Source organism: Thamnophis elegans, chromosome Z (genome assembly GCF_009769535.1).
Source record: "Thamnophis elegans isolate rThaEle1 chromosome Z, rThaEle1.pri, whole genome shotgun sequence".
NCBI lineage: Eukaryota > Metazoa > Chordata > Lepidosauria > Squamata > Colubridae > Thamnophis > Thamnophis elegans.
This window is the reverse complement of record NC_045558.1, coordinates 85,317,151-85,341,371: the sequence shown is the minus strand read 5'-3', so window position 1 is coordinate 85,341,371 and position 24,221 is coordinate 85,317,151. Positions and strand designations below refer to the sequence as shown.

At 40.5% G+C, this 24,221-nt stretch overlaps 1 protein-coding gene across 1 annotated transcript; it reads left to right on the top strand.

Annotated features, from left to right (window-relative positions):
- Positions 1-2,600: 2,600 nt before the first annotated feature.
- SULT1B1 (sulfotransferase family 1B member 1) lies at positions 2,601-23,005 on the top strand. The gene is made up of 8 exons (XM_032235608.1): positions 2,601-2,723; positions 4,639-4,785; positions 4,914-5,042; positions 8,108-8,205; positions 9,917-10,043; positions 20,315-20,412; positions 21,752-21,932; positions 22,122-23,005. The coding sequence occupies exons 2-8, from the start codon at positions 4,641-4,643 to the stop codon at positions 22,232-22,234; spliced, it is 891 nt and encodes a 296-aa protein (XP_032091499.1). The 5' UTR covers positions 2,601-2,723; positions 4,639-4,640; the 3' UTR covers positions 22,235-23,005.
- Positions 23,006-24,221: the final 1,216 nt, after the last annotated feature.

Genomic DNA, 24,221 nt, shown 5'->3' with positions numbered 1-24,221 from the left:
TGTTGGCCAAACAAACGCAAAGTAAGGACTCCCCCCCCCCCCTTCACTCAGTTTTCTGGGCCCGACAAACTGAGAGAAGGCAATTTCTGCCAGTTTAAAATTCTTGTCCTTTTGGATTGGAGACATCTTAGTTTCAATTACCTTGAGAGTGTACAAAGACTTAGACACACATATACACAAGGACAAGGACCAGGAAGCTGCTTCTTTTTTTTTCCACAAGCCATCAGGTTTGGAAATGATAACACACACACACACACATATATATGCACCAATACCATGAAACAACACTTTCAGGCCTGGGGGACGTTCTGTCCCTTTAAATCTTCAATTTTCTTTTCTTGGGTAACATGTGGCTCATTCTCCAAGCATGGGAAAACTCAGAGCGCAGTTTAAATCCTAACTACACTATAGTTCCCCAGAGCTTCAAGCCCAAGCTGAGGAGCTTGCTTATTTTGCCAGTTGGTCAAACATATCAAAATCAATTCAACGTCATTCAATTCTACATGTTATTAGTATAGATACACACCAAAGAATTTCAACAGACATTACATCAAATTAATCAAGTACAATTACCTAGGTCTTCCCATTCAACAGGCTTTACCTTTTTATTACCTGCTAAATTTCTTTTGCTCAAAGTTATGCCCGATGTTCTATCTCCTTAAGCACTAGATTGTTAATACTTGTCTCTGCCCTGGGGTGTTCAGTTTCTAATTTGGATCTGCCAGTGGCGCTGGCTAATTTTTAAAGATCCAAACTCTTCTATCTTGATCTCCCAGCCTGTGCTGGCATATTTTTAAAGATCAAGATGTATAGAGACTTTCATTAACACATCGTTTGCATCTCGATGGGGCTCTTGATTCATCTAATGGTGGCCAGAATCTGAGGCCCTACAGAAAGGCACCCCAAATCTTGGCACAATATATTTTAGTACACACAAAACCAGTAGATCTCTAAATCCTAATTTCTGGGAATATTGTGGGGAAATCTATTTGCCACACAGCACCTGGGAGCCCTGTAGAAGGACTTCCAAAGGAAATTTCCATCCCGTCTTTGGGTTGTTTTGTCACAACTGAGACAGGCTGCAGCAACCTGATTAACAACAGCATAAGTGTCTCTAACTACCGATCCCCGCAAACAACCTCCTTGAGCCTTGTACAATGGGGGTGAGGATAATTTCTCTGCCAGAGACTTTACTAAAACTTTCTGAAAGTTTTTTCAACATGTATTGGAGGGGCATTCAAGGAACGCTCCCCACCCTCCTATGTTCTATTTCTAACACACTTTCTGCTGACCTGTGGTCCTGGACATCAGGGTCACCAACAGGAACTGCAGCAGATTAACCTCCCACACAAACCTAGAGCCTCATTAGGATACGCTGGTTCCATTTGGAAGGGACGCTATCCCAGGCTCAGGGGGGGTGATCGGGCCCCCTCTTCCACTCCTAACTGAGTGGGTCTACAATTCTTTTGATACTTCCCTGCAGGCATCTTCTTTCTCAGCCAGCATAATTTTTATTAACTTGTCCTGATCCTGGTCAGATTCTTGGATCGGTGGTGTCCTCTGGATGTCCAAGAGAGGTCGTCAGCCCTCTTCCGGAGAAAGGTCTCTGTTGGTGCCTGAAGACGGGTGAGATGGCCTTGATGTGGCACCGGTTGGTCTGTTCCGACCTCAGCGAATATCGCTCTAAATCCTCCCCACGGTCGCCAGAATTGTTGCAGAAAATGACAGGCTTTAGACTTCTCAGGATACAGGAAAAGTTTATTTGGCAGCCAGGTTCAGAAAGTTAATGAAATAGCTAACATTGCAAATTCTGAACAACCTTGATTATTGAAGTACACGTTCTTACACATTCTCAAAGGCAGTGTAACACGGAAACACTTAACTCATTTCTTATTGGTTTCCTTGAGGATAAAGCCTGATAAGGAGATGGGGTCTTACTTCTCCTTTTGTTACAGGTATGGACTACGTGTTATTAACAAACTTTATCTGAACCTTGTGGTTTGGACTTTTGACATAGGGACATTGGCTAGAACATCTTGTGGTTAGAGGCTGATGACATTTCCTTTAAGCAAGCTTCTAACTATCCTTTTTATGCCACGTTTTCATTCTTATATTTTTAATCCATATTTTATTCTACTATAATGGAATAATACAGTTGCAGGTTGCTTATGTTATTTGGGACTTCCCTAAGTGATCAGGTTAAAATTCAGAACATGATTCTATATAGCTTGCAATAATCGGAAAAGACCAGATTCTTCCTCCACTTAGAGGAGGAGGAAATTGCTGTCTCCTGATTTGGAAACAGAATACTTAGCACCACTTATCCCATTAGCACTAAACAATTTCATGCCATCTTATTTACAGAGGTGGTGCATTTCTATCACCAGGTACAAACTGAAAAGTAAAACATGAGATCAGTGTTTGTGTTCTGACTCAGCAACTGAAGGCACCAAACCATATCTGTTCTCTGTTTTTGAACCCTCTTAATCTTTTCTTCTTCTAGAAGAAAAAACAAATCATTCAGGTCTACTCCTGTCAGCCTTCCCAGCTCCACCTATTTTGCGTACAGAGATTAGGCAATAGGGACCTTTGGTTTCTATGGCTATATTTCTCAAGGCCTCTGACTGGCTAAAACCCTCCAGAGTTCCTTTTTTGTCTGTAGCCCTGGAAAGGGAATCTCACTGCCTTATTGTAGGCTGTCAGTTTTGGCTACAAAAGTAAAGGTAAGGCTTTATTTCTAATTCTCAGTGAAAGTGACATGGCTTCCAGAAACTTTGGGCCTTTGTTTACCAACTCCTAGTCAAATCTTCAGGCTTCTTTCATGATTTGAGAGCAGAAAATAATGATACTCCCTTCCCCCCCTCAGTTCAGAAAGCAGAGGGAAAAAAATCAGTTGTCAAGATGTATATCTCATATAAAAACTCTGTGGTATAATGTAATGTGTTTGAAATTATTTTTGTTGCAATTTTTTAAGAGTGGCTATCACCTTGATGGAAGAGTGGGATTTGTGGCTATCCTCAGGCAATATGCTAAAGCAAATTCCACCCAAAATTAACAGTTTATGGTTTGCCTATCATGTGAATCTTGCTAGTGTGGTTTGTAAACTGCATTTTTTGATTAATTTTGGAATCCATTCAGCTGTGAGTGGTTTAAAATAGGGTTTAGGGGATCTAGCCTCTGAACTAATATAGAGGAGAGTCTTCTTGACATGGGAGTCTAACCCCACTTCCTGGTTTACTTAAATCACTTAAAAGGGTTTACACATTGCTTTGAATGCTTAAATTATGACTTATGGAACAAGACATAATCGTGTCTTGAGTCAGAAACCAACAAACATATAATGATCTTATCTAGGTTGTCATATAGAACAAAGAATACTGAAATATATGCTCAGTTCAATTTTATTTGTGGTAGAGTAGTGATCAATTTCAAAAAAATATATTCACTCTTAAGCAAAACATTGTAATTTATTTTTATTTGCTAAACAAATATATATTCAATTTGCAAGGTTTTCTGCTTCAAAGACTTTGCATTTATTAATAATTTTCAGTTACAACGCTGTTTTTGAAAACATGGCCATTAGTGTCTGTTAAAAAGATGATGGTGAACTTAACCATAGTCTGTTTAGTTAAATTGACTTTATGGAGATGAAGTATCAAACTGTAAACTAACAATCAGGGACTTTGCATAGCACATTGGCTAAGTATGATTGGCTGATTTTAGTTTAAGGTAAAGGGTGAGCAAAGCCAACATAAAGCAAATGCATTTGCAAACACAATCTTGATTTCTGGCATCTACCTACACAATTCTGTGAAATTTCCCAGGCAAGGTTTTTCTGCTGGGATTTCAACTGGATTATCCCTGGCACATCATTAATAACTAGACTACTCACTGCAGGTCCTTGCTTTTCTCTAGAAGGTTGTTTGGTATCTTCTGGTGGATGTAATTCAAATGTTAAAAGCAGCGGTGGGATCCTACCGGTTTAACAAGTGTGTGCACTTTGCCACATGACTCAGCTGAGAAGATAAAAGTAGGTCAAGCGCAGGGGTGGGTGGGCAGGCCCACTTAATTGTGGGAGTGAACGTGTTCGCTCCGAGCTGATTGTCAGAGCTACCTGTTAGGGCAAACCTGTACAAAACAGTAGAATTCCACAAGAATGCCAGGTAGGGTTCATATGCCAAGCTAGACACCATTTACTTTTTCCTTCAACTGTTTTTAAATTGAAAGAATTTTTAAATAAAGAAGTCAGAAGAGTATTGCAAGAGGAAGTATATTTGAACATGTTAGCAGCATCTCTTTTGGACATTAAAGCAATTTCCAGCGTAATATAGTACAAGGTGGACTTCTAATTACACAATTACTGTCCAGAGTTTATTTAACAATATTGGTGGTCATTTTTTAAAATAAATATGGAATGGAATATAAAAGGTGCTTTTAAAAGCTCTAAAATGAAATGTTGGTAAAATATCTAGTCAGAAAGATAAAATGTAAAATTAGTCTTTTGTTTGGCATGATGGTTAATGTTTAAATTGATTAAAATAAGCTTCCCAACGTATTTAGCAAAATATTTGATAAGGTATGGGAACTCTTGCATATTTCTTTTATTTGTTCTGACTCTATTGCTTGACATTTCTCTAGAGATGGAAACCAAAGATTACCTTCGTCAGGACTGCCAGATGGTCTATGGCATTCCTATGGTCTATGCATTCTCCTTTGACTGGGATAGAATTGAAAATTTCCAGAGTAGGCCAGATGACATTGTGATAGCCACATATCCCAAATCTGGTGAGTTTTCAGTATTGGAAAAGGGCAATCTGATAATTTTTCATCTTTTAATGATGTCTTCATTTTATGAAGTTTTTTTTTTCTTAGAATGCAGATTTCAATACAACTTCTGTGCTCTTTGTTTCCAGGCACAACGTGGTTAAGTGAAATTGTGGATATGATTCTGAATAACGGTGATGTTGATAAATGCAAAAGAGATGCTATTTTCAATAAAGTGCCTATGTTAGAATTTGTTGTCCCAGGGAAGATGCCAGCTGGTAAGCTTTGATCTTAATTCTTTTAAAAAATGTTTTATTTGCGTTGAGTGTATCTCAAAATCACATTATTTCTAATCCTTAACATTTTAAATTCACAATATACTTTAACACACTATTAATGTTAATAATACAATTAAATTACTGAATCCTAAATTTCCATCTACTGATCTTAATCTTATTTTTAGTTATAATAAGTGGTATGTATGTATATGTATGTATGTATGTGTGTATGTGTATGTGTTTTGTATGTATGTATATATGTATGTATGTATACACACACATACATACACACATACATACACACATACATACACACACATATACATACATACATATACACACACACACAAACACACTATTTTCCCTTTTTGTTTTTTCCCAGTTTATTAATATATTTTCTCATTATTCATCATCTCTTAACCTTTTTAAAATCCCATCATTTCTTGACTTTTTAGTCAGCCTTTTGTCTCCCGCCCTCCTTCTTCCCTCCCTCTCTCTCTCTTGGAATCTTGTAGCTCTTTTTGTGCCTACTGAACACTTTCAGTAGGATACCCTGGATACCCTTTTCTCTTTCTACTGTATTATTTGAACACTCATCAACAAGACTTCCTTTTTTTTAAGAGAATCTTTTTTTTCTTTAAATCTTTCTTTTTTGGGGGAGGAGATTTTTCTCCTTGTTCTATTATAAGATTTTGAGGAGTTATCTAATTGATTCCTACTTATTAATCCTTTATTTTCTTTATTTATAGCTTCTTGCTTTTTATTTTGATTTTTCCCTTCTGGTGCTGCAGCTTCTAATCTCTCTCATCTATTTCTTGAATATCATGTTCCTCTTCCCCCGCAGTTGTTGAATGACTTCTACATTCATTTTGTGTCTTTAAACAATCGTCTCCTTATTGTTCTTCAGAGATTCACACATACTTTTTAACATCAAGAATATTTCTTCATATGCCTCATGCCTCTATCATCCCCTGTAAACCCATTTTATAACAATTTAATAAAAATGACTCAGTATATTTCTATAGTTCCAATGTCTCAATATTTTAAAACTCCTGCTTAATAAAATTTTATCAATCCCATAATTATACCTCCAAGACCCCTAAATTTATGATCTTTAAAATTCTTTAGTAGTTTATAGCCTTATAGTTTTCTGATTATATATCTTCCCAATTGTCCAAATTTTAAAGTCTTATTAACTTTCCTTCTTTTCTCTTTTATTCTATCACCTTTTGTCTTTTGTCTTGTAGAATGTTCTGTTGAATAACATTAATAGTCCAAATCCAAATTAATCCATTAGATTTCTCCAATCTTTCAAATCCATAATCCAATAGCCAATTTTAATAAAGTTTAGTTATTTGCAAATTAGTTCCTTTTAAAAATCTCCAGGAGGGAAAAAAATCTCATTAAATATTCTTAAATTATCCAAGTCATCTTCTAACATAAAGTCAAGGTCAGGCAGTCTTCTAGATGTTATTACTTTTATTCTGTCTATTAGACTTTATGTGTATTAAGTTCACTTTCAATGAGTATGCTGCGGCTATAATGCTGTAGTACTTCTCTTTTTCCAGTAGATGGCTCTCTTATTCCCAAATCCAGTGTTGGTCTGTTAAAAACAGCTGATTAGCCAATAAATCCAGGGATTGAAAAATACAAATAGACAAAACAGCAAAAATTTTCAGGAACCGAACTAGTAGTAATGTCAGCAGGAACCCACCCCTGGGCTGGGACGTTGTCTTTTAAAATGCCTGTACTTAAATCAGGTCTTTATAATAAAAGTTGATAATTATCTCACCCAGTTTCAATGCTCTTTCCAGAAACCACTCCAGCACAAAATGGTCATCGTCCCTGCTGCCATTCGGGAGAGCTTGCTTCAGACCTAACAAGGAAATTGCAAGTTCCTCATGGTCAGCGAAGTGCCTCTCCTTCCTTCACTGCCCCTACAAGGTGCTTATGACCCCGTAGGGTCTCCCAACAGTGGTTACCAGCTGGATTTTATGGGACTCAGTAGAGCCGGCTGTTTTCCAGCCATTCTCGCTGTGACATCAACCGGAAGCCTGATCCTATTTATTCATGTGTACTTTAAAGACACTAGAAAAGATCAAGATCACTAATGCAGAGCAGCACTGCATACTTAAAAGAGAAAGGTCCACACTGATAAATTTAAAACCCTCACAGGTCACTAGGTCAATTGAACTGGCAACAGTGGGCCTGAAAGATGTGGAAGATGTTTGGCAGTGCATCTTTTGGTGCCAGCAGCAACAGTGAATTTACTGACTTTTTCAGAAATGCTTGGGGAGAGTGGTACAAGATGCATGACAGACCACATATTTGTGCCACCCTGAGGTAGACACTTGTTTTCTTTGACAAACATAGAAGAATGAATAGTGTACAAGTAGTTTATATCCTCCACTGCTCACAAGACTTCTCCAGAACTTGTTAACTTGTTTGGAGGGGAGTTTATCCATAAATACCTACAGATATACTAAGTTTCTCACAAATTCTTCAGTAGTTAGGAAACATCAGGCAACACTGAATACAATGTATTAGGAATGTCTGTGGATCAATTTGAGAAAAGGTTCCTAAAACTGGAAGGAAAATGGCCTTAAATATTGCTTTTATTAAAGGTTACCCAAAAGTGAACATGAAGATATTCAAAAACTGCTGGTTAGGTAGATTTGTAGAGTTCAGTTTTGTAAAAATCAGCAACAATTGATATTGGGAAGATGCCAAAAATGCTGCCACAGATAGGCTTCATTAGAAGAAGCTTACTGCCCTATGTGCTTTATGCAAAAGGAACTAAATGATGAGGATGAAAAATCAATAATCATTAACCTTTTTAGTCACATTATATTTCTCAGTGTTTATCAGTGATCTTTTAGCCTTTTTAAAATCTAAATAAGTACTAAATAGTTCCAGGAGTCAAAACTGACTTGAACACACACACACCCATCCACACACATACTGAATGTAATCAATTTAATGGGTGTCTCCTGCATTTCCAATTATTTTCTATACCGGCAATGTCTATATGATATTCTTTACCATTTCATTGTTTTGCTTGCAAGGCACAGAACAGTTAACTCATATGCCCTCTCCTCGCATGGTGAAGACCCACCTTCCAGTAAACCTACTTCCCAAGTCTTTCTGGGAGAAAGATTGCAAGGTAAATACATTTGCCAGCAGAATACATTGTGAAAGGGTTTGGCTGGCAGAGTGCTTCTAATCCAAAACAACTCAAACCCTTTAGAAGTAAATTTCCTTCAAATAAATTTCCTTCAGATTTGCTAATTACTCACATCTTTTTATAAGTGTAGCTCTCCAAGAATAAATATTGTTTGGAGGATGTCAGTCGCCAATCCATACACTAGGTCATTGATTCTTCAACTCTTCAAGTCATTTTGTTCTTTAGGTGGGAAGTCTTGCTAAAATTACAGATTCTTCCATCAGAGGCAGTGGTGGACTCCTGCCGGGTCTCCCAAACTGTATGTTAATTTTCAGAGTAGTTCAGAGAACTGGTTTTGGAAGAAATCATTTCCTACTTTACAAGGCTAATTCTGCAAGGAAACAGGAAGGAAAGATTCTAGTGTGCATGTATTTCTAGCCTAATCCTTATCTTAATTGCCGTCCCTGCTGCTTTAAGAGTTTTCAGAATCTGCCTCTTGGTTCTTGGCAGTACACCCAGACTTTCTGTCTGTAGCTGAACTTCTCCGGTCCCCACCCACTCGCCGGAGTTTTTTGTGGTATTTTTATTTCTGGGCTTGAACAGCTATTTACAGAAGGGTTGGCATAGCCATAGAAGAAATGGCTGAGAGGCAGGATGCAAGCTTGGCATTCCGTCTGATTTTTTTTACTGCCTTTCTGGGGGCATGTGATTTTTTTCTTAAATCTGGATGATTACCTTAGGATATCTTGTGAGGTGAGTGAGACCAGCTGGTATCTTTAAGTAGTGCAAATGGATCTAAGGATTGCTTTTCCTGTTTTGTAAATTTACTGAGCATAGGAGTCTCTTGTCTGTGGGGATTCTTTAGTCATCCAGGTTATGGTTATCCCAAATGTGCTTTTTTCAAGAGGCAACTGGACTTTCTTGGTTTCTAGAAAGTCCAGTTGCTTCTTGAAAAAGAACCTTTGGTACAGGAGTCTCTTGCATTGCTTCAGAGTAACCAAGCTACATGATTGCTCACTGATAATAAGTGGATCCTCCTTCCAATTTGTTATAGTTTGCTCTCATGATAATATGGCATAGTAACATGGCATCAATTGTAGTTAGTACCTATCCCTCCAGAAGCAGTGGTGGGTTACAGGTGGTACACCCGGTATGGGTACTGTTCCAGTATGGTGCTCCGGAGGGCCACCCGCCCGCCCGCTATCCTTACCAGTATTTGAGCTGTTCAGGGCTTCTGCTCACAGAACATACCGTGCCAGCATGATGCTCCACCGAGCAGCTGGACTGTCGCGGAAGCATTGCAGAGCGTCGTAGGCAGTATGTATGCATGTGCGCATGCTGCGCGCGTTCATGTAGTGGATGCCCAGCCCTGTTGCACTGTACCGGTTGCAACGGGATCTGGAACTCACCACTGCCTAGAAGAATGAAATATTTTGAGAAGTATTAAAAAGAAATGGAGAAATGTTTTCTTAGAGGGAAAAACAGCCCTCACCTTCCTTAATAGCTCACAGCAGAAGTCACCACTTAAGAGATAAAGAGATAGATAGCTATATTCATAGGCAAAAATTTCCTGCAGCAAGGTCTGAACAAAGACAGAATGGAATTAGCCCTCTCAAGATGTTAATTTGTTAATTTGTCTCTTTAGCTCAGTAGTGAAAACCTACCAATAGAATGTATGCATTATATGTATTTTTTCTTTGCTCCAATTAAGATGATCTATATGGCTCGCAATGCAAAGGATGTTGCTGTCTCCTTTTATCACTTTGACTTGATGAATAAGCTACATCCAGATCCTGGCTCTTGGAGTGACTACCTGGAGAAATTCATGATAGGAAGAAGTAAGTTTTTAGGAAACAAAGTGATAAGACTGAGTGAGTTTGCTGCTCACTTACTGAAGAAAAACCCAGGACAGATTATGAACATAATGTTTTTCTTTTTTAGTAAAAAAAAAAGAAAAAAAAGAAAAAGAAAATGGGTGTTGGCTTACTTGAGATGCCCTTTCTCTGGACAGGTGGAGACAGCATCAATCATGAGTTATACTCATACACTAACCAATAGGACTGAATCTGATATCTTTAAGACACGCCTTCTCCTGCAGCTATATCCATCTTTTTGAACATGAATATGATAGCAGACTGATGTGTGAAAACTAAATCATATGAGGCAATCTCTCCCACTGACACCGGACCAGGCAAATAAAATGAACATCAGGGCGGGGCTGGATGCTGTCTCCACCTGTCCAGAGGAAGGGTGTCTCAGGTAAGAAAACACCCATTCTCGAAGATTGGTGGAGACAGCATCTATGTATTGGACATACCAAAGCTGTCCCCTGATTATGGGTGGAATGATGATTGGGCCAGATGAAGCTGGCTGTCTGCAACCCATTGTAACATCCGCCTTCCAAAAGTAGCCTGGGTCGATGCATACTGGTCAATTTTGCAATGCCGAATAAAGGGAGAAGGTGAAGACTATGTGGCAGCTGTGTACACCTCCTCCAAAGAGGCCTGGGTATCCCAGGCTGCAGACATTGTTGCACTTCGAGTAGAATGAGCACTGATCTGTGCCGGAGAAACTTGCGATTGTAAGGTGTAAGTTTACAGTAGCTACATGCCTGGATCCAGCGCCCCAGCATTGATGATAATGCTTTGTGTTCTAATGACTCTGGATGGAATATGGTAAACAACACCTCCGTATGCCAAAAAGGTAAGGTTCTGCAAATGTAGATATGTAGAACTCTACACACATCAAGAGTGTGCCACTTGCGTTCCCTGGGGTGAGTCGGGTCTGGACAGAAATTGGGCAATACCAGTTCTTGCGAGTGATGAAAAATGGAATTCACCTTTGGAATGAACGATGGGTCGAGTCTCAGGACTACCTTATCTGTATGAAAAATACATAAGTCCTGTCTGATGGACAGGGCTGCCAAATCCGGCACCCTCTTGGCCGAAGTGGTGGCTATCAAGAAGACCACCTTAAATGACAGGTAACATAGTGATGCCTGTCTCAGAGGCTCAAAGGGAAGTTCCATGAGTGCTTGGAGTACCATGAGGATATCCCAGATTGGAAAAAAATGCACCACAGGTGGGCAAAGATTGGTGGCGCCCCTCAGAAACCTCCTTGATGACATGGTGGCCTCACAGCATAGGACTGAAGAAAGAGCCGCCACCTGTCTCCTGAATGTATTGGGTGCCAGCCCAGAATCCAGACTCCCTTGGAAGAACTCCAAGTTATGCGGCATAAGGGCCTGAGATGGAAGGATGGCCCTGGGGTGGCACCAATGACAGAAGGCTTTCCAGTGGCGTTGTATATACGATTGGTAGAATCTCACCTGGATGGTTCTGATGACTGTGGAGGACAGAGCTGTAGAGGTCATGATGTGCCACTCAGCCTCCAGGCAGTCATCTTGATCCACTGGGGATCCTGATGAGAGAAAGACCCTTGTATCAGAGACCTGGACTGAGCTGGGGGATGCCACGAGGGAGCAACTGAGAGAGCCTTGAGATCTATGAACCAGGGGTGGCATGGCCAAGAGGGTGCTAAGAGAATTAATTCTGCCTGCTCCTTCAACATTTTCTGAATAACCCGCTGAATGAGGGGAAGGGGAAGGAAGGCATAAAGAAGGCCGTCGGGCCAAGGATATCAAAGTGCATCTACTCCCTCTACCCCCGGAGTCGCATACCTTGCGAAGAATTATGGGACCTTTCTGTTGACCCTGGTGGTGAAGAGGTCGATCATGGGCAAGCCAAAGTGGCTGACCAGTGCCTGGAACAATTGTGGATGGAGAGTCCATTCCAGGGGTGGGTTTCAACCGGTTCACGGCGGTCCCTGCGATCCGGTTGGTCGCCGGGAACGGCGAAGGCCCCCCCCCCGCCCGCGCGCGCCCGCGCCCGCTCCTTACCCGGTTTTGCTGAATTCTGCGCTTCCATGCATGCGCAGGACGCATACAGCGCCTGCGCGATCCTCCAGGAGCAGCTGGAGCATCGCATAGACGCTAGTACGCATGCGTGCGCCACGCGCGTGCACGAGAACGCCGCCGGCCTCATTCCAACCGAACCAGTTGGAAGGGGGCGAGAAACCCACCCCTGGTCCATTCCGATTGATCCAGGTGAGTCTGGCTGAGCCAATCAGTTGTTTGCCCTGCTAAAGATGTGTTCGGCCAGAGTGAGAGGAGGTTCTTCTATGCCCAGCGACCCGGCCGCATGGCTTACTGCATCAGACGCTTGGAACATATTCCACCTTGGCGATTGACATGGGCTTTGGTTGAGATATTGTCCATGAGGACCAGGACATGTCTGTTGACAACTGTGTCCTGCAGATGAAAGAGGCCCAGTTGTATTGCTCGAAATTCCAACTAATTGATGGTGTGGTGCCACTTCCACTGAGACCAAAGGCCCTAGACCATCTCCGACCTCAGGTGTGTACCTCACCCGGACAGGCTGGCATCAGTGGTGATTGTTACCCATGAGGGGGTAGGTCTTGGAATAATGATCTGTGAAATTTTCAAAAGATGCCCTAAGTAAATTACAAGCTTTGCGACAAAGTTAAAAAGAAATCCAGTCATTTATTAGGAGCAACATTTTGGCATTTTCTTTTGCTGCGAAGCCAAATCTGATTTCTGTTTAATGGTGTCTGAACTTTACCCCTGTGTCTCCCCTCCCCTCAGTCTGTGTCATAAATCACATCCACCAATCAGGTGCTGCAGCAGGCTATGAACTTTCGCACCTCACACGCCTGCTGTAGAAATATGATATCCAACTCTGGCTGAAGGTATGTGTGGAATTCTCCCTTCCTTCAATGTCAACTTGATAATAGTCATGGAAATGCTTTACAAGTTGACATTCAGCTCCCCTCACTTCCAGAAAGTGACCTGTGTGAAACAAAACAATCTGAGTACAGGTATATAATTTAAGGATGTGTCCCTCCCCCAAGCTTGCCTGGATTTCCTGCATGGAATTTTGCTATCAGGCAATCAGCCTGGATATTTCTACTTTTTATTTAAGATGCCTCTGATAAGGGGTAGCCCTTCCCCTTGATTAAGTATTGGAGTTGTCTCCTGTGCCACCTCGAATCAAGGACTCGTTGAACCTCATAATGGGTTTATCCTCCCCTATGACCACAGGGTCCGGGGGCTCCTGGAGTAGTGGTCTCAGAGTGTATACAATCATGGGTTTTAAGAGGCTACTGTGGAATGCTGGGTGTATCTTCCCCAGCAATCAAGGCAGTTTCAATTGCACTGTGACTGGGTTGAAGATCTTTACTATGGGGAATGGTCCCATAACTTTGGCCTCAGATTCTTGCTCAGGAGTTTTAATCTCAAATATTTTGTGGAGAGATAAACCTTCTCTTCCACTCGGAATGGCTGTTGTGGAGCCCCTGTATCTGTGTTTTTTTGAAAAGTTTTATTGTTTTAATTAAACAAAAACACAAAAAAAGAATTGTCCTTCATTACATCTTGTAGAAAGCGTGTCGATTGGTTACAAATGCATTTTTTGGGTTTCTTCCACAATCAGTACATATACTTCATTCAAATTGAATTGTACATTTTAAATCAAATTTTTAAATGTATTTTACTATCACTGTACCACAATTCTCATTTAATTACAATTATTTAAATGTGCTTTTATCTGAAATCATTTGTATTTAAAGACACAACCACCTACTGGCATTCATTTGCAATTTCAATAAGCCTCCAATAACATTACACCTTTATAACATATTCTGAAACAAAACCAGTTAATAAGATATCTAAGCATTCCCCCCTTTTCCCCCCAACTCACAATTTCAAGCTTATATCCAATTTGCTTTTACTAATACAACAGATCTATATAGCATTAAACATTATCCATCAACATTTCCTTGTTATTATTGTAGTTAACTAAGTTATTTACTATTTATATCACCTCTCCTCTCATCAGGCCCAAAAGAAATTAAAAGAATTTATAGCAAGATCTAAACAAGAATGTATTGATAAAATTTATAGGTCTTTTCCCTAAATTCCAATTTACAATTTATATCCAAATTATTTTTACTAATTAAGGTTATCATTTCATTATTATTGTAGTTAATTATATATTAATGAATGTACATTTAATAACAATCTAAAACAATCTACAAAATACTAACATTCCTACTTATAAATCACCAAAATATCCATTAATATTTCCTTGTTATTATTGTGGTTAACGAAAAATTATTTAGTATTTATATCACATCTCTTCTCTTCAGACCCAAAGGGATTATAGCTTTATAACAAGATCTAAACAAAAAATTATTAATGAACTTTATATGTCTTTTCACCAAGTCCCAATTTACAATTTATAACCAGGTTACTTCTACTAATTAAATTATTCATTATTATTGTTGTAGTTAATTATATGTTAACAAATAAACATTCAATGATAATCTAAAACAATCTATAAAATACTGAAATTCCTACTTATTAATCACCAAAAACTTTTTATCATCAACTTTCATTATCAACCTGTATCTTTCCAGTACAAAACAATCTTATCTCTCTTGCCAGTTGTTGTGTCAATTCTCTTTTCAGCTCCTTTATAAAGTTTTTATAAACTTCTCTCTGCACTTTATTGCTTAAAAGATCTCTCAAATAGTCTCGTTGCCCTTGAATTGTTATTAACATTAGCTTGTTTTTGGTTATCAAATTTGTTTCTGAAAAGGTTTCTCTTCTTAACTCCATCATTATCACCCTTTTTTTTCTCCTGTATCTTGAAATCTGGGATAAAAATCCAAATTGTCAAATTCACTTTTCCATCTTCCCTTCTTTCCACTTTCACCCATATTTGCTCCATTAATAAGTTCATCTATTGTCTTGTCTTTATCTTCTAGATTTTCATTCTTTTCTTTAATTTTTGGGGCTCCAACCCCATCATCTTTTGCTATGATAAACAATAGTCTATCAAACCTGTTCTCAAATCTCCCAAATCCTCCCAGAATATTTTGAATTCCAGCCATGATGTTTCAAAATTTTAAGGTTTCCTCATCTGGATATTGATCCATTCCCCCCACCCACCCAAAAAAAAAGTGCAGGAGAAAAAAAAAAAAAGGAATCTGATAGCCACTGCCTCTTTGTGTGTGTGTGTGTGTTTGTTTGTGTGTGTGTGTGTGTGTGTGTGTGTGTGTATGTATATGTATGTGTGTGTGTGTGTATGTATGTATATATATATTTAAAGTCACAACCCCTGGTATGCCCAAATATGGGAGGAAGATCACTACTTCCATTCTCTGTCCTTCGGCTCGTCACAAGAGACCATCCAGACAGAAACCCAATATTTTTTACTGTTGCCTTTTTGTTACATTTGTTATATTTGTGCTGATAAATAAATAAAGGGAGACTAGTATAGATCTATTTCAAGTTATTTAGCTCTCATCAGCTAGCCATACCCTTACTTACACAGGCTCGATTCCCAGTAAGGCCAATTTTTTTGCTGTGATCCCCAATTTCAGGACTGTGGTTAAGTTGATCAAGCACCTTGTGCAGCCTGAGTCTATTAGAGCTTGAAAATCCCCTTGGTTTCATTTTTTGGGGGCTATAAGGTGTATTGGAAAAAGGAAAGGATGAATTGGTTCACTTACCATTGGGTTGTTTTCTCCCTCGACCTCGTTGTCATAGGATTTGGGCCACTGGTCATTATTGCGTGGGGTTCCACCCCTTTTGCCTGAGGGTGAAAGGGCCTCTGCAGCCTGGAGGGCTTTCTGGGATGTGTTGGTGACCCGTTTGGGGCCTGTTCCCCCAGCTGTTGGGGGAGGGGGAATGACTTACTCCCTAGGCCCCCATTCATTTCTCTCTCACACACACACCACAGCTGGATAAAGCTATGCAAAAATCCAGCCCAGCTTCACTGATTACAGGTTTTAAAAGGCAACGTGGCTCACCCTACAATCAAACTACACTTGGGGAGAGAGAGTACAAGCAAGCACTGAGGAGACCACAGGAGAAGGCTGGAAGCTGGGCAAAGAGCCATGCTGTAGCACACACACTTTCCCCCAGCCCTGTTCTTTTGGAAGGCTCGGATTGGCTCCCCTCCAGCTTCTCTGCCTCTACTCTCACCCCAGCCTGCCAGCAGGAGGTGAATCGATGGGCTTTATTGCATTCCAGGCATTTGCTATCCAGGCAGCACGCTGCATTTGCAATGGGAGGTGTTTGGGGAAGGCAGCAGGGGAATGGGGGGGAATGGCAGAGGAGCTGCTTTCAAGCCATTGGGAGAGATATCCAATCCAACTTTTGTGTGTGTGTGTGTTTGTGTGTGTGAGTGTGTGTGTATGTTTGTTTGAGAAAGAGAGTGAAAGAGGGAAAGGGGTAGGAGAGATAATCCAATCCAACTAATGTTTGTGTCTGTGTGTTTATGTGTGTATTTTGGTGCCTCTAACAGAGAGGAAAATTGCCAGAAAGGAGAAGGAGTTTACTAGGACAAGGTTGCCATGCAGAGGAAGGCAGAGATAGTCTTTGACATATTACTACAATTGAGCCCAAAATTTTGGTTGCTAAGCAAGAGCATTGTTAAGTGAGCTTCACCACATTTTACCCAATCCATGACATCTCCTGGTGACATCAAGGTGGCCACTCCCACCTGGTCACATGACTGCCAAGCAACTCCCACCCAGTCACATGACTTTCAAGCCACTCCCACAAAACAGGCCACACCTACAGAATAGATTCTGATTTTTTTTGAAACCCACCACTGCTCAAGACCCTTCCCTTTATCTGGGAATTGGGGTAAGGGAACTCAACTTCAGCTGCCATAAGGGCTAATTTTCACCAGTACTCATCCTTTCTTGCTTCTGCCACTGGGAAAGGCATCGCAGCTTTGATGTCGGGAGCTTTGATGTCTGGAGCTGGCTGAACTCCTCCGGCTGAAATCAGGCTTTCTTCCGATAATCTGCCTTCTGCCATGGTTGCCTGATTTTCCCTCCAAGCACCGCAAATATCAGCAAGTGATTGAAGAGCCCAGGAGTCAGGAAACCCAGAAATCTTGATAGATTTTAAAAGTCAGATTTGGCTCTCGGTGAAGTTTCCAAAAGATGCCCTAAGTAAATTACAAGAATCGTGACAAAGTTCAAAAGAAATCCAGTCATTTATTAGGAGCAACATTTTGGCATTTTCTTCTTCTGCGGAGCCAAATCTGATTTCTGTTTAGTGGCGTCTGAACTTTACCCTGTGTCTCCTCTCCCCCTCAATCTGTGTCATAAATCACATCCACCAATGAGGTGCTGCAACAGGCTATGAACTTTCATGCCTCACACACCTGCTGTAGAAATATGAGATCCAACTTTGGCCAAAGGTATGCATGGAATTCTCCCTCCCTTCAATGTCAACTTGATAATAGTCATGGAAACGCTTTACAAGTTCCCTGTTTTAGGACCGGAGAGTCCCATCATGCTAGGGACTTTAGAACTTCTGGGGGAATGCGAATTGACCAGGTTGAGCAATTGGTGTTGTCTTTTTGGTGTGGCAGCAGGAGTAATTGGAGAGGCCTGCTGTGGAGTCTGGCTCATGGGACTATGGAAAAGCAAGACACCATCTTGCCCAGGAGCTGAGAGAGGACAATCAGCTGGGCTCGATGATGCACCCTGGCCTGCTGGGCTAGATTCAATAGACTGACCTGGCATTCCCTGGATAGATAGACCCTGCCCTGAACTTTGTCTATTACTGCTCCTAAATGGAGCAGCCAAGTGATTAGGATTAGGCTTTCCTCCAGGTTGATGGAGAAGCCATACTCCCTCAGGGTCTGGAGTATCACCTCTAGGTCCTGTGTAGTTTGGCCAGGGGACCTGGACAACAACAGGATGTCATCCAGGTAACACAAGATCCTGATCAGATGAGCTCGCAGATGGGCCGTGAGTGCCAACAGGACCTTGGTAAATACCCTCAGAGCTGAGGAAAGGCGAAAGGGTTGAACAGAAGGGAGTAAAACCCCTGTCCCCACGGATCCTCCAGGACCAGTTGAATGGATTCCAGCAGGTGCTGGATGGCCTAGTCCATGAGGCGTCTCTTTTCTTGGTTCTGTGACATGGGATGGAGGAGGAAACGCCTCAGGGGTAGGAGAAAAATTCTAGGGAAAGGCCATGTTTCACTGTCTCCCCGACCCAGGCATCCATTGTGACCACCTCTCACCGGTCGGCAAAGAAGGCTAATTGGCCACCGATGGAAAGGTTGTCCTAGCAGTCATTTTTGATGGTGGAAGGGCCGATTGGAGCCTGTCCCTTGGTAGGGCCATTTGGGCTGATAACATTACCCTCCTCTGCCTGACCTGTCCTGGTGTTGACTCTGTCTACCGGAATATTGGAGAGCTGGACGAGAGAATCTGTATCCCCTATCTGAGCCTCGAAAGGGCAGCCTATGTTGTTAGGGAGAGGCCCTCGACTGTGACTTATGGAATTGTCCTTAGACTCTATTAGCATGGGTTCTAAAGGAGCCCCAAAGAGCTTATCTCCAGCAAATGGGAGGCTAGGCATCATTTGTGCTTAGTGTCCTGTGACACTGTCTAAGCCAAATCATCCTCCTGGCTGAAATAGAGGAAGCTATGGCTTTAGAAGCAAATCTAGCCATGCACAAGGAAGCGTCGGCCGAAAACTGCAGGGCCACCTTAATTTTGTTAAGGTCTTGATGTTCCCTGGAATCAGATTTGGGAGCTGCTCCTACAGTTGTGTTAACCAGAGGAGGGCTGCTCTATCGAAGAAGGAAGAAGCCGTTGAGGCCTTGATGGCCAGAGGTGGCCAATTGATGGCCCTTGACTATGATGTGCTCAGACCTCCTGTCCTCGGGTTTCAGCGCTTCCTCAGGGATTCTGGGAACCACAGTGGGAGAGGAGAGGGCCGCCACTGGAGTATCTGTGGATGGAATTTCAAGTAGCTTAGTTAATTCAGGATCCACATTAAAGAACCTCTTGTCTTGAGAGGTTGGGAAGGGGCTTGACCTTGGAGAGGTCCACTGCCGCTGGACAATGTCCAGAAACAGTTTAGGAGAAGGAATCACCTTCTGGCCCACTGGTTCAGAAAACATTAGGCCAGTGGAAGTCACCAGGATGGAAGGACCTGCCTGGGCAGCCTGAGCTGACTCTAGCTCAGCCACTTTTCTGTGCCTTCAGAAGGAGAGAGGTAAACATGGAAGGACAAAACAGGTTCCCCGTGGTGGACTGATTGGAACCCTCCTCTGCAGAGAGCTCTGAATCTCTATACATATCCTCATCCTCAGAAGAAGAAGAGGAGCTGCTAGGGGACCTGGAAAGTTGTTTGTCCGATGTGTTTGGTGTTACAGTAGGATGTCTGGCTTCCTTGTGTTTGTTTTGTCTGCTGTGGCTGGAAGATGAGGAAGACCTTTGCTCTCGGAGTCCTGCAGCAATGCCCTGTTTAATTACCTCTGAAATGATGGAAGCCGTGTCAGGCGGCTGCTGAGCCAGGTAAGCAATGGGAGGTCTGGGTGATAGGGAAGCCCTGGTTTCTTGGCTGTCTTCCTCTGCAGCCTCTACTTCATATCCCTCACTGTCTGGGGACAATTCCTCCATTGGGAGAGGGACTATGATCAATCTGACGGCTAGTGGAGACCTGTAATAATTGTTCTGCTGCCCTCTTGGCTGCCTCTCTTTCGAACTGCTTGTCCAGGGCCCTCTGGCGCCTATCCTCATTCTTCTTGGAGAATTTCCCCTTGGATTTCCCCCCCCCCTCTTTTTGCTGGGGATTGTGCCTCTGTCTGGTAGATCTGACTCCAGAGTACAAATCTTGGTGTTTTTTTTTTCTTTTTCAACTTTGTGGTGCCCCCTTGGGCCTGGTGCCCTCAGCACGTGCTTGGTCTGCTTAACAGTTGATACCCCACTGAATGTCAGCTATACTTGCAGGGTAAAATAAATGTGAGATTACTATAAACATTTACAATTTAGAAAAATTTAAAGTGTTCGTTATGCATATTGTCTCATATAGGCCACATTATTGTTGGCAAATTCCAGATGGAATTGAGGCTAAGACTCATGTGAGTTGCCTAAATATTTCTAGTGTGCTTGTGCTTGCGGGGTGATTTAAAACACTGATTTCATAGCTCTAATGAAATCCTTAAACTTATAACTGCTTCTCTCTCTTTCTCTCTCTTTTTTATAAGCAATGATCTTTGGCTCCTGGTACAATCATGTAAAAAGCTGGTGGAATAAGAGAAATGATCATTCCATATTGTACTTGTTTTATGAAGACATGAAAGAGGTAATAGAATAAGTACCATTCAAATATTTTAGCATTTATTTATTTATTTATTCATTTATTTATTTATTTATTAAATGTATATGCATCTCATCGACCATATGACTGGGTGGTAAGGATGGATTTATTTATTTAATCAATGTAGCCCACTTATTGATAACTCTGGGTAGCTAACGGAGAGTTAAAACAATTTGAAAACTTTTTAAAAAGCAACCATTCTGGAAGGAATCAGATTGAACCATTGCTATTGCTTACCAGAACTATACATAAGGCTTAGAGCCAATTCCCAATGCTTCCTGAAGCCCAGTAGGGTCAGGGCCATATGGACCTCATATAGGATATTAGGGCAGAAATGGCATAGAAGAAAAATAGTTTAACCTTTATGTATAATATTTTAAGAAACTTTTTTTGAGTTCGATATTGGGACTCTTTAATGCAATACAAAGGATTATAGGTAGTATTTTAATTATAACCATTTGCTTAACAATGGTTTAAATTTAAAAAAAAAGGCCTCAGAAAAGGTGCTTTGCAACCTGTAAGTCCTTCTTTCACAAAACATTCCACCCTCATCTCACCATAGTCATTTAATTGCAATCTGGATGCTTGTGAACCTGTTTGTACTTAAGACCAGTTGCCAAATACCCTGCAAGCATGTGATTACCATTTCCAATCTTCTGTGCTGGCTCCTGCAAGCAGGTCACAGGGGAAGCTGGCCAGAAAAGTTGTTAGTTGTGAGTTATGACCACAATTGAGCTCAAAATTTATGTTACTAATGAAACATTTGTTAAGTGAGTTTGCCTCATTTTACGACTTTTCTTGCCATAATGGTTGTGAAGCATTGCATTTGTTAAGTTAGTAATACATTTGTTAAGTGAATCTGACTTCCCTATTGACTTTGCTTGTCAGGTCACAAAAGCGAATCACATGACCATGGGACACTGCAACTGTCATAAATATGAGTCAGTTGCTAAGTATCTGACTTTTAATCTTGTGACTATAAGGATGCTGCAATGGTCATAAGTATGAAAAATGGTCATGTCACTTTTTTCAATGCCGTTGTAACTTTGAATAGTCACTAAATGAACTGTTGTAAGTTGAAAGAGCTGCATATCTAAGGATTTCAGTTTTGTGATCACTTGGATTGCTGAAATCCAAGCAGGGACAGGCTCTCATTCATCCACCTCCAGAAATGAGAGGGAATCAACAGATGCCTGTCCCAATTGTAAGTCAAACATTTCCTGCAGGTTTATTTTATCCTCTAAGAACTTTCATGTGTGCAGCAAAACTTTATGAAAGGTAATGTGTAGCAAAAGGAATATAATTTTAATATGATTTTCCTTAGGATCCAAAGAATGAGATTAAGAAAATCATACATTTCTTGGAAAAGAATCTTGATGAATCAGTTATAGATAATATTGTTTATCATACATCTTTTGATGTGATGAAGGACAATCCTATGACAAACTACAGGATGGCTCCAGCTGCTGTATTGGATCATAGTATCTCTCCGTTCATGCGCAAGGGTAAGAGGTTGCATGACCTCTCTGATCATTTTCTTAATTTCTAAACACAGACATGTCATTTTTTGGAGAATTGTTATTCTTTTATAACTCATTTTCAGCTGATAATGTTGGAACAGAGGCAATATTTCACTATATACAATATATGCTTCATTCTCTATATGTGTTTGACTTGTATTATTTGCATTTTAGGAATTGTTGGAGATTGGAAGAATCACTTTACAGTGGCTCAGAATGAGGCATTTGATGAGAACTATAAGAAAACAATGGCAGATACAACACTGCAATTTCGAACTGAGATCTGAGGCTCCCATGAGCTGTAACAAAGCTGTTACTTTTATGCAGTTCCATATACAATATGTCATTCAATATGTTTTGAATTCTTGCAAGTACTTGATTTTAAAGGAGCAGATTCTGATTTGGCAGGTTACAGAAAATATGTACATTAATTTGGCAAACGGTTCCAGACCAAAAGAATAAGAGCTTTTTTGTGGCTTTTCTGGGTTTGGGTTCTTATTGGCAGTAACTTAGGTCATAGTCATGTTTTAATATATCTCCATAGAAGCACATAATTTTTTTGCTGTTTTTAAAGCACATTGGAGAAAAAAAATAGGTAAAAAACTGCAGGAAGTCAAAAGATTCATTAGCCTCTACTGCTATATTTCCAAATTAAAGCATTGGTCTCATTGGCTGCTATAAATTGAAGGAAAATATTGGGACAAAAAATACCCTACAACTAAACATGAGTTGTGAATTAAACATTAATATTTTTGAAACACAGAGAAGACATTCCGTACAATATTAGACACAAGTAATGTATAAAATATATACTTTTTAGGAATTTTAAGGAAAAACAATCAAGCATAGATAATTTTATTTCCATTTTAACCTTCAAATTGTGGTATTTGATTTTACTCCCGCACAAATAACCTTTTATTAAGAATTCTGATTAAAATAGAAGGAGGAACCAAAGTCACGACAACAAAATGTGCGGTCTCGACAGTCCGAGACCGCCATTGACACTTTTGCCACTGGACAGTCCAGCAGGACCTAAACCATCCCGGAGAGACGGTGATCAGGAAGACAAAGCTTTGTTAGCCTCAGGGACACCGCAAAGTCCCTGATGGACTCAAGGGAAGCACTTTAAGCCGGCGGCAAACAGGCAGCCCCCAGGCTGACAAAGTCGGAGATGACTCCGGAAGGAAGGAAGTGAAAGTGAGTCCATCGGGTGAAGTTTTTTTTTACTCTGAGAAAGATTGCCCAAAGAAACTTTTTTAAAAAAAAGATAAATTAATCCTTTAAGTAAAAGAATAAAGCAGTGAATTTAATTCTTATTGGACTGCCTTGGAAAGTTTTTGTTCTTTCTTGTAACAATACTTTGTGGATTGAAGTGATTGCAACATTTCCTGTTTCTCTGCTTGAAGTGAATGGATTGATTTTTTCCCCCCGCTATTTTTTACCACCTTATTTTTTGGCTTAAATTAAAACTCTCTTTTTTATTTTAACAAATTCTCCCTTCTATTTGTTATTAAGTCCCACCAAAGACAATTAAAGATTTTTGTTTTCCATAAAATTGATAAAAGTCTGAAAAAGTGGAATCTGCCATTCGGAAGCCAGAGTCTGACGTGCCTTCTTTGAAACAATGTATCCTTTGTTCATTCCTATTTGATCTTACTGACTTTGTAACTGAAGGGTTATCAACTTGCTTACAAAATTTTATAAAGAGTCAGGCTTCCGGGGGGAGGGGCTTGCCGTCACCGGTAGCTCAACGGAGCTGCCCTCAGAGTTCTGGTTTGTATATCTATTTCAGATCTATAGATATCTCTTTTTTCAGGCAAGAAAGAAGCAGGGAGGGACTCAGTTGTTAGAATCCTCTTTGTAGTTCACAGCTCTTTTTTTTTTGGCTGTGAACGGAGAAGAAGGTTCAACAAAAGCTGAGTCATTCACTCCGGCCAGATCTTCTCAGCTGTCTTTTTTCAGCTCAAGGCAAGTTACCCCCCCCCCTCAGGACAAATTTTTGAAACTAAGTTATCTAAAATCAATCCGAGCAGTGACCATTCCTGAGAACCCTTTTTTTATTATTATTATTCAAAATACCAGCTTCAATTTTATAAAAAAACTCCTTTGTTTAATTGTTTTTTAAAATGGCGATTTTATAGCTTCCGCATTTGTTATACGATATATTTCCACCTTCCTGGCACAGAATCAAGGGAATAACTTCTCACAAATTAATTAGCCCTGTTTCCTTGAAGACTTCTTTTTATCAATTGCCAAAAGTTTATTGAAAGTACC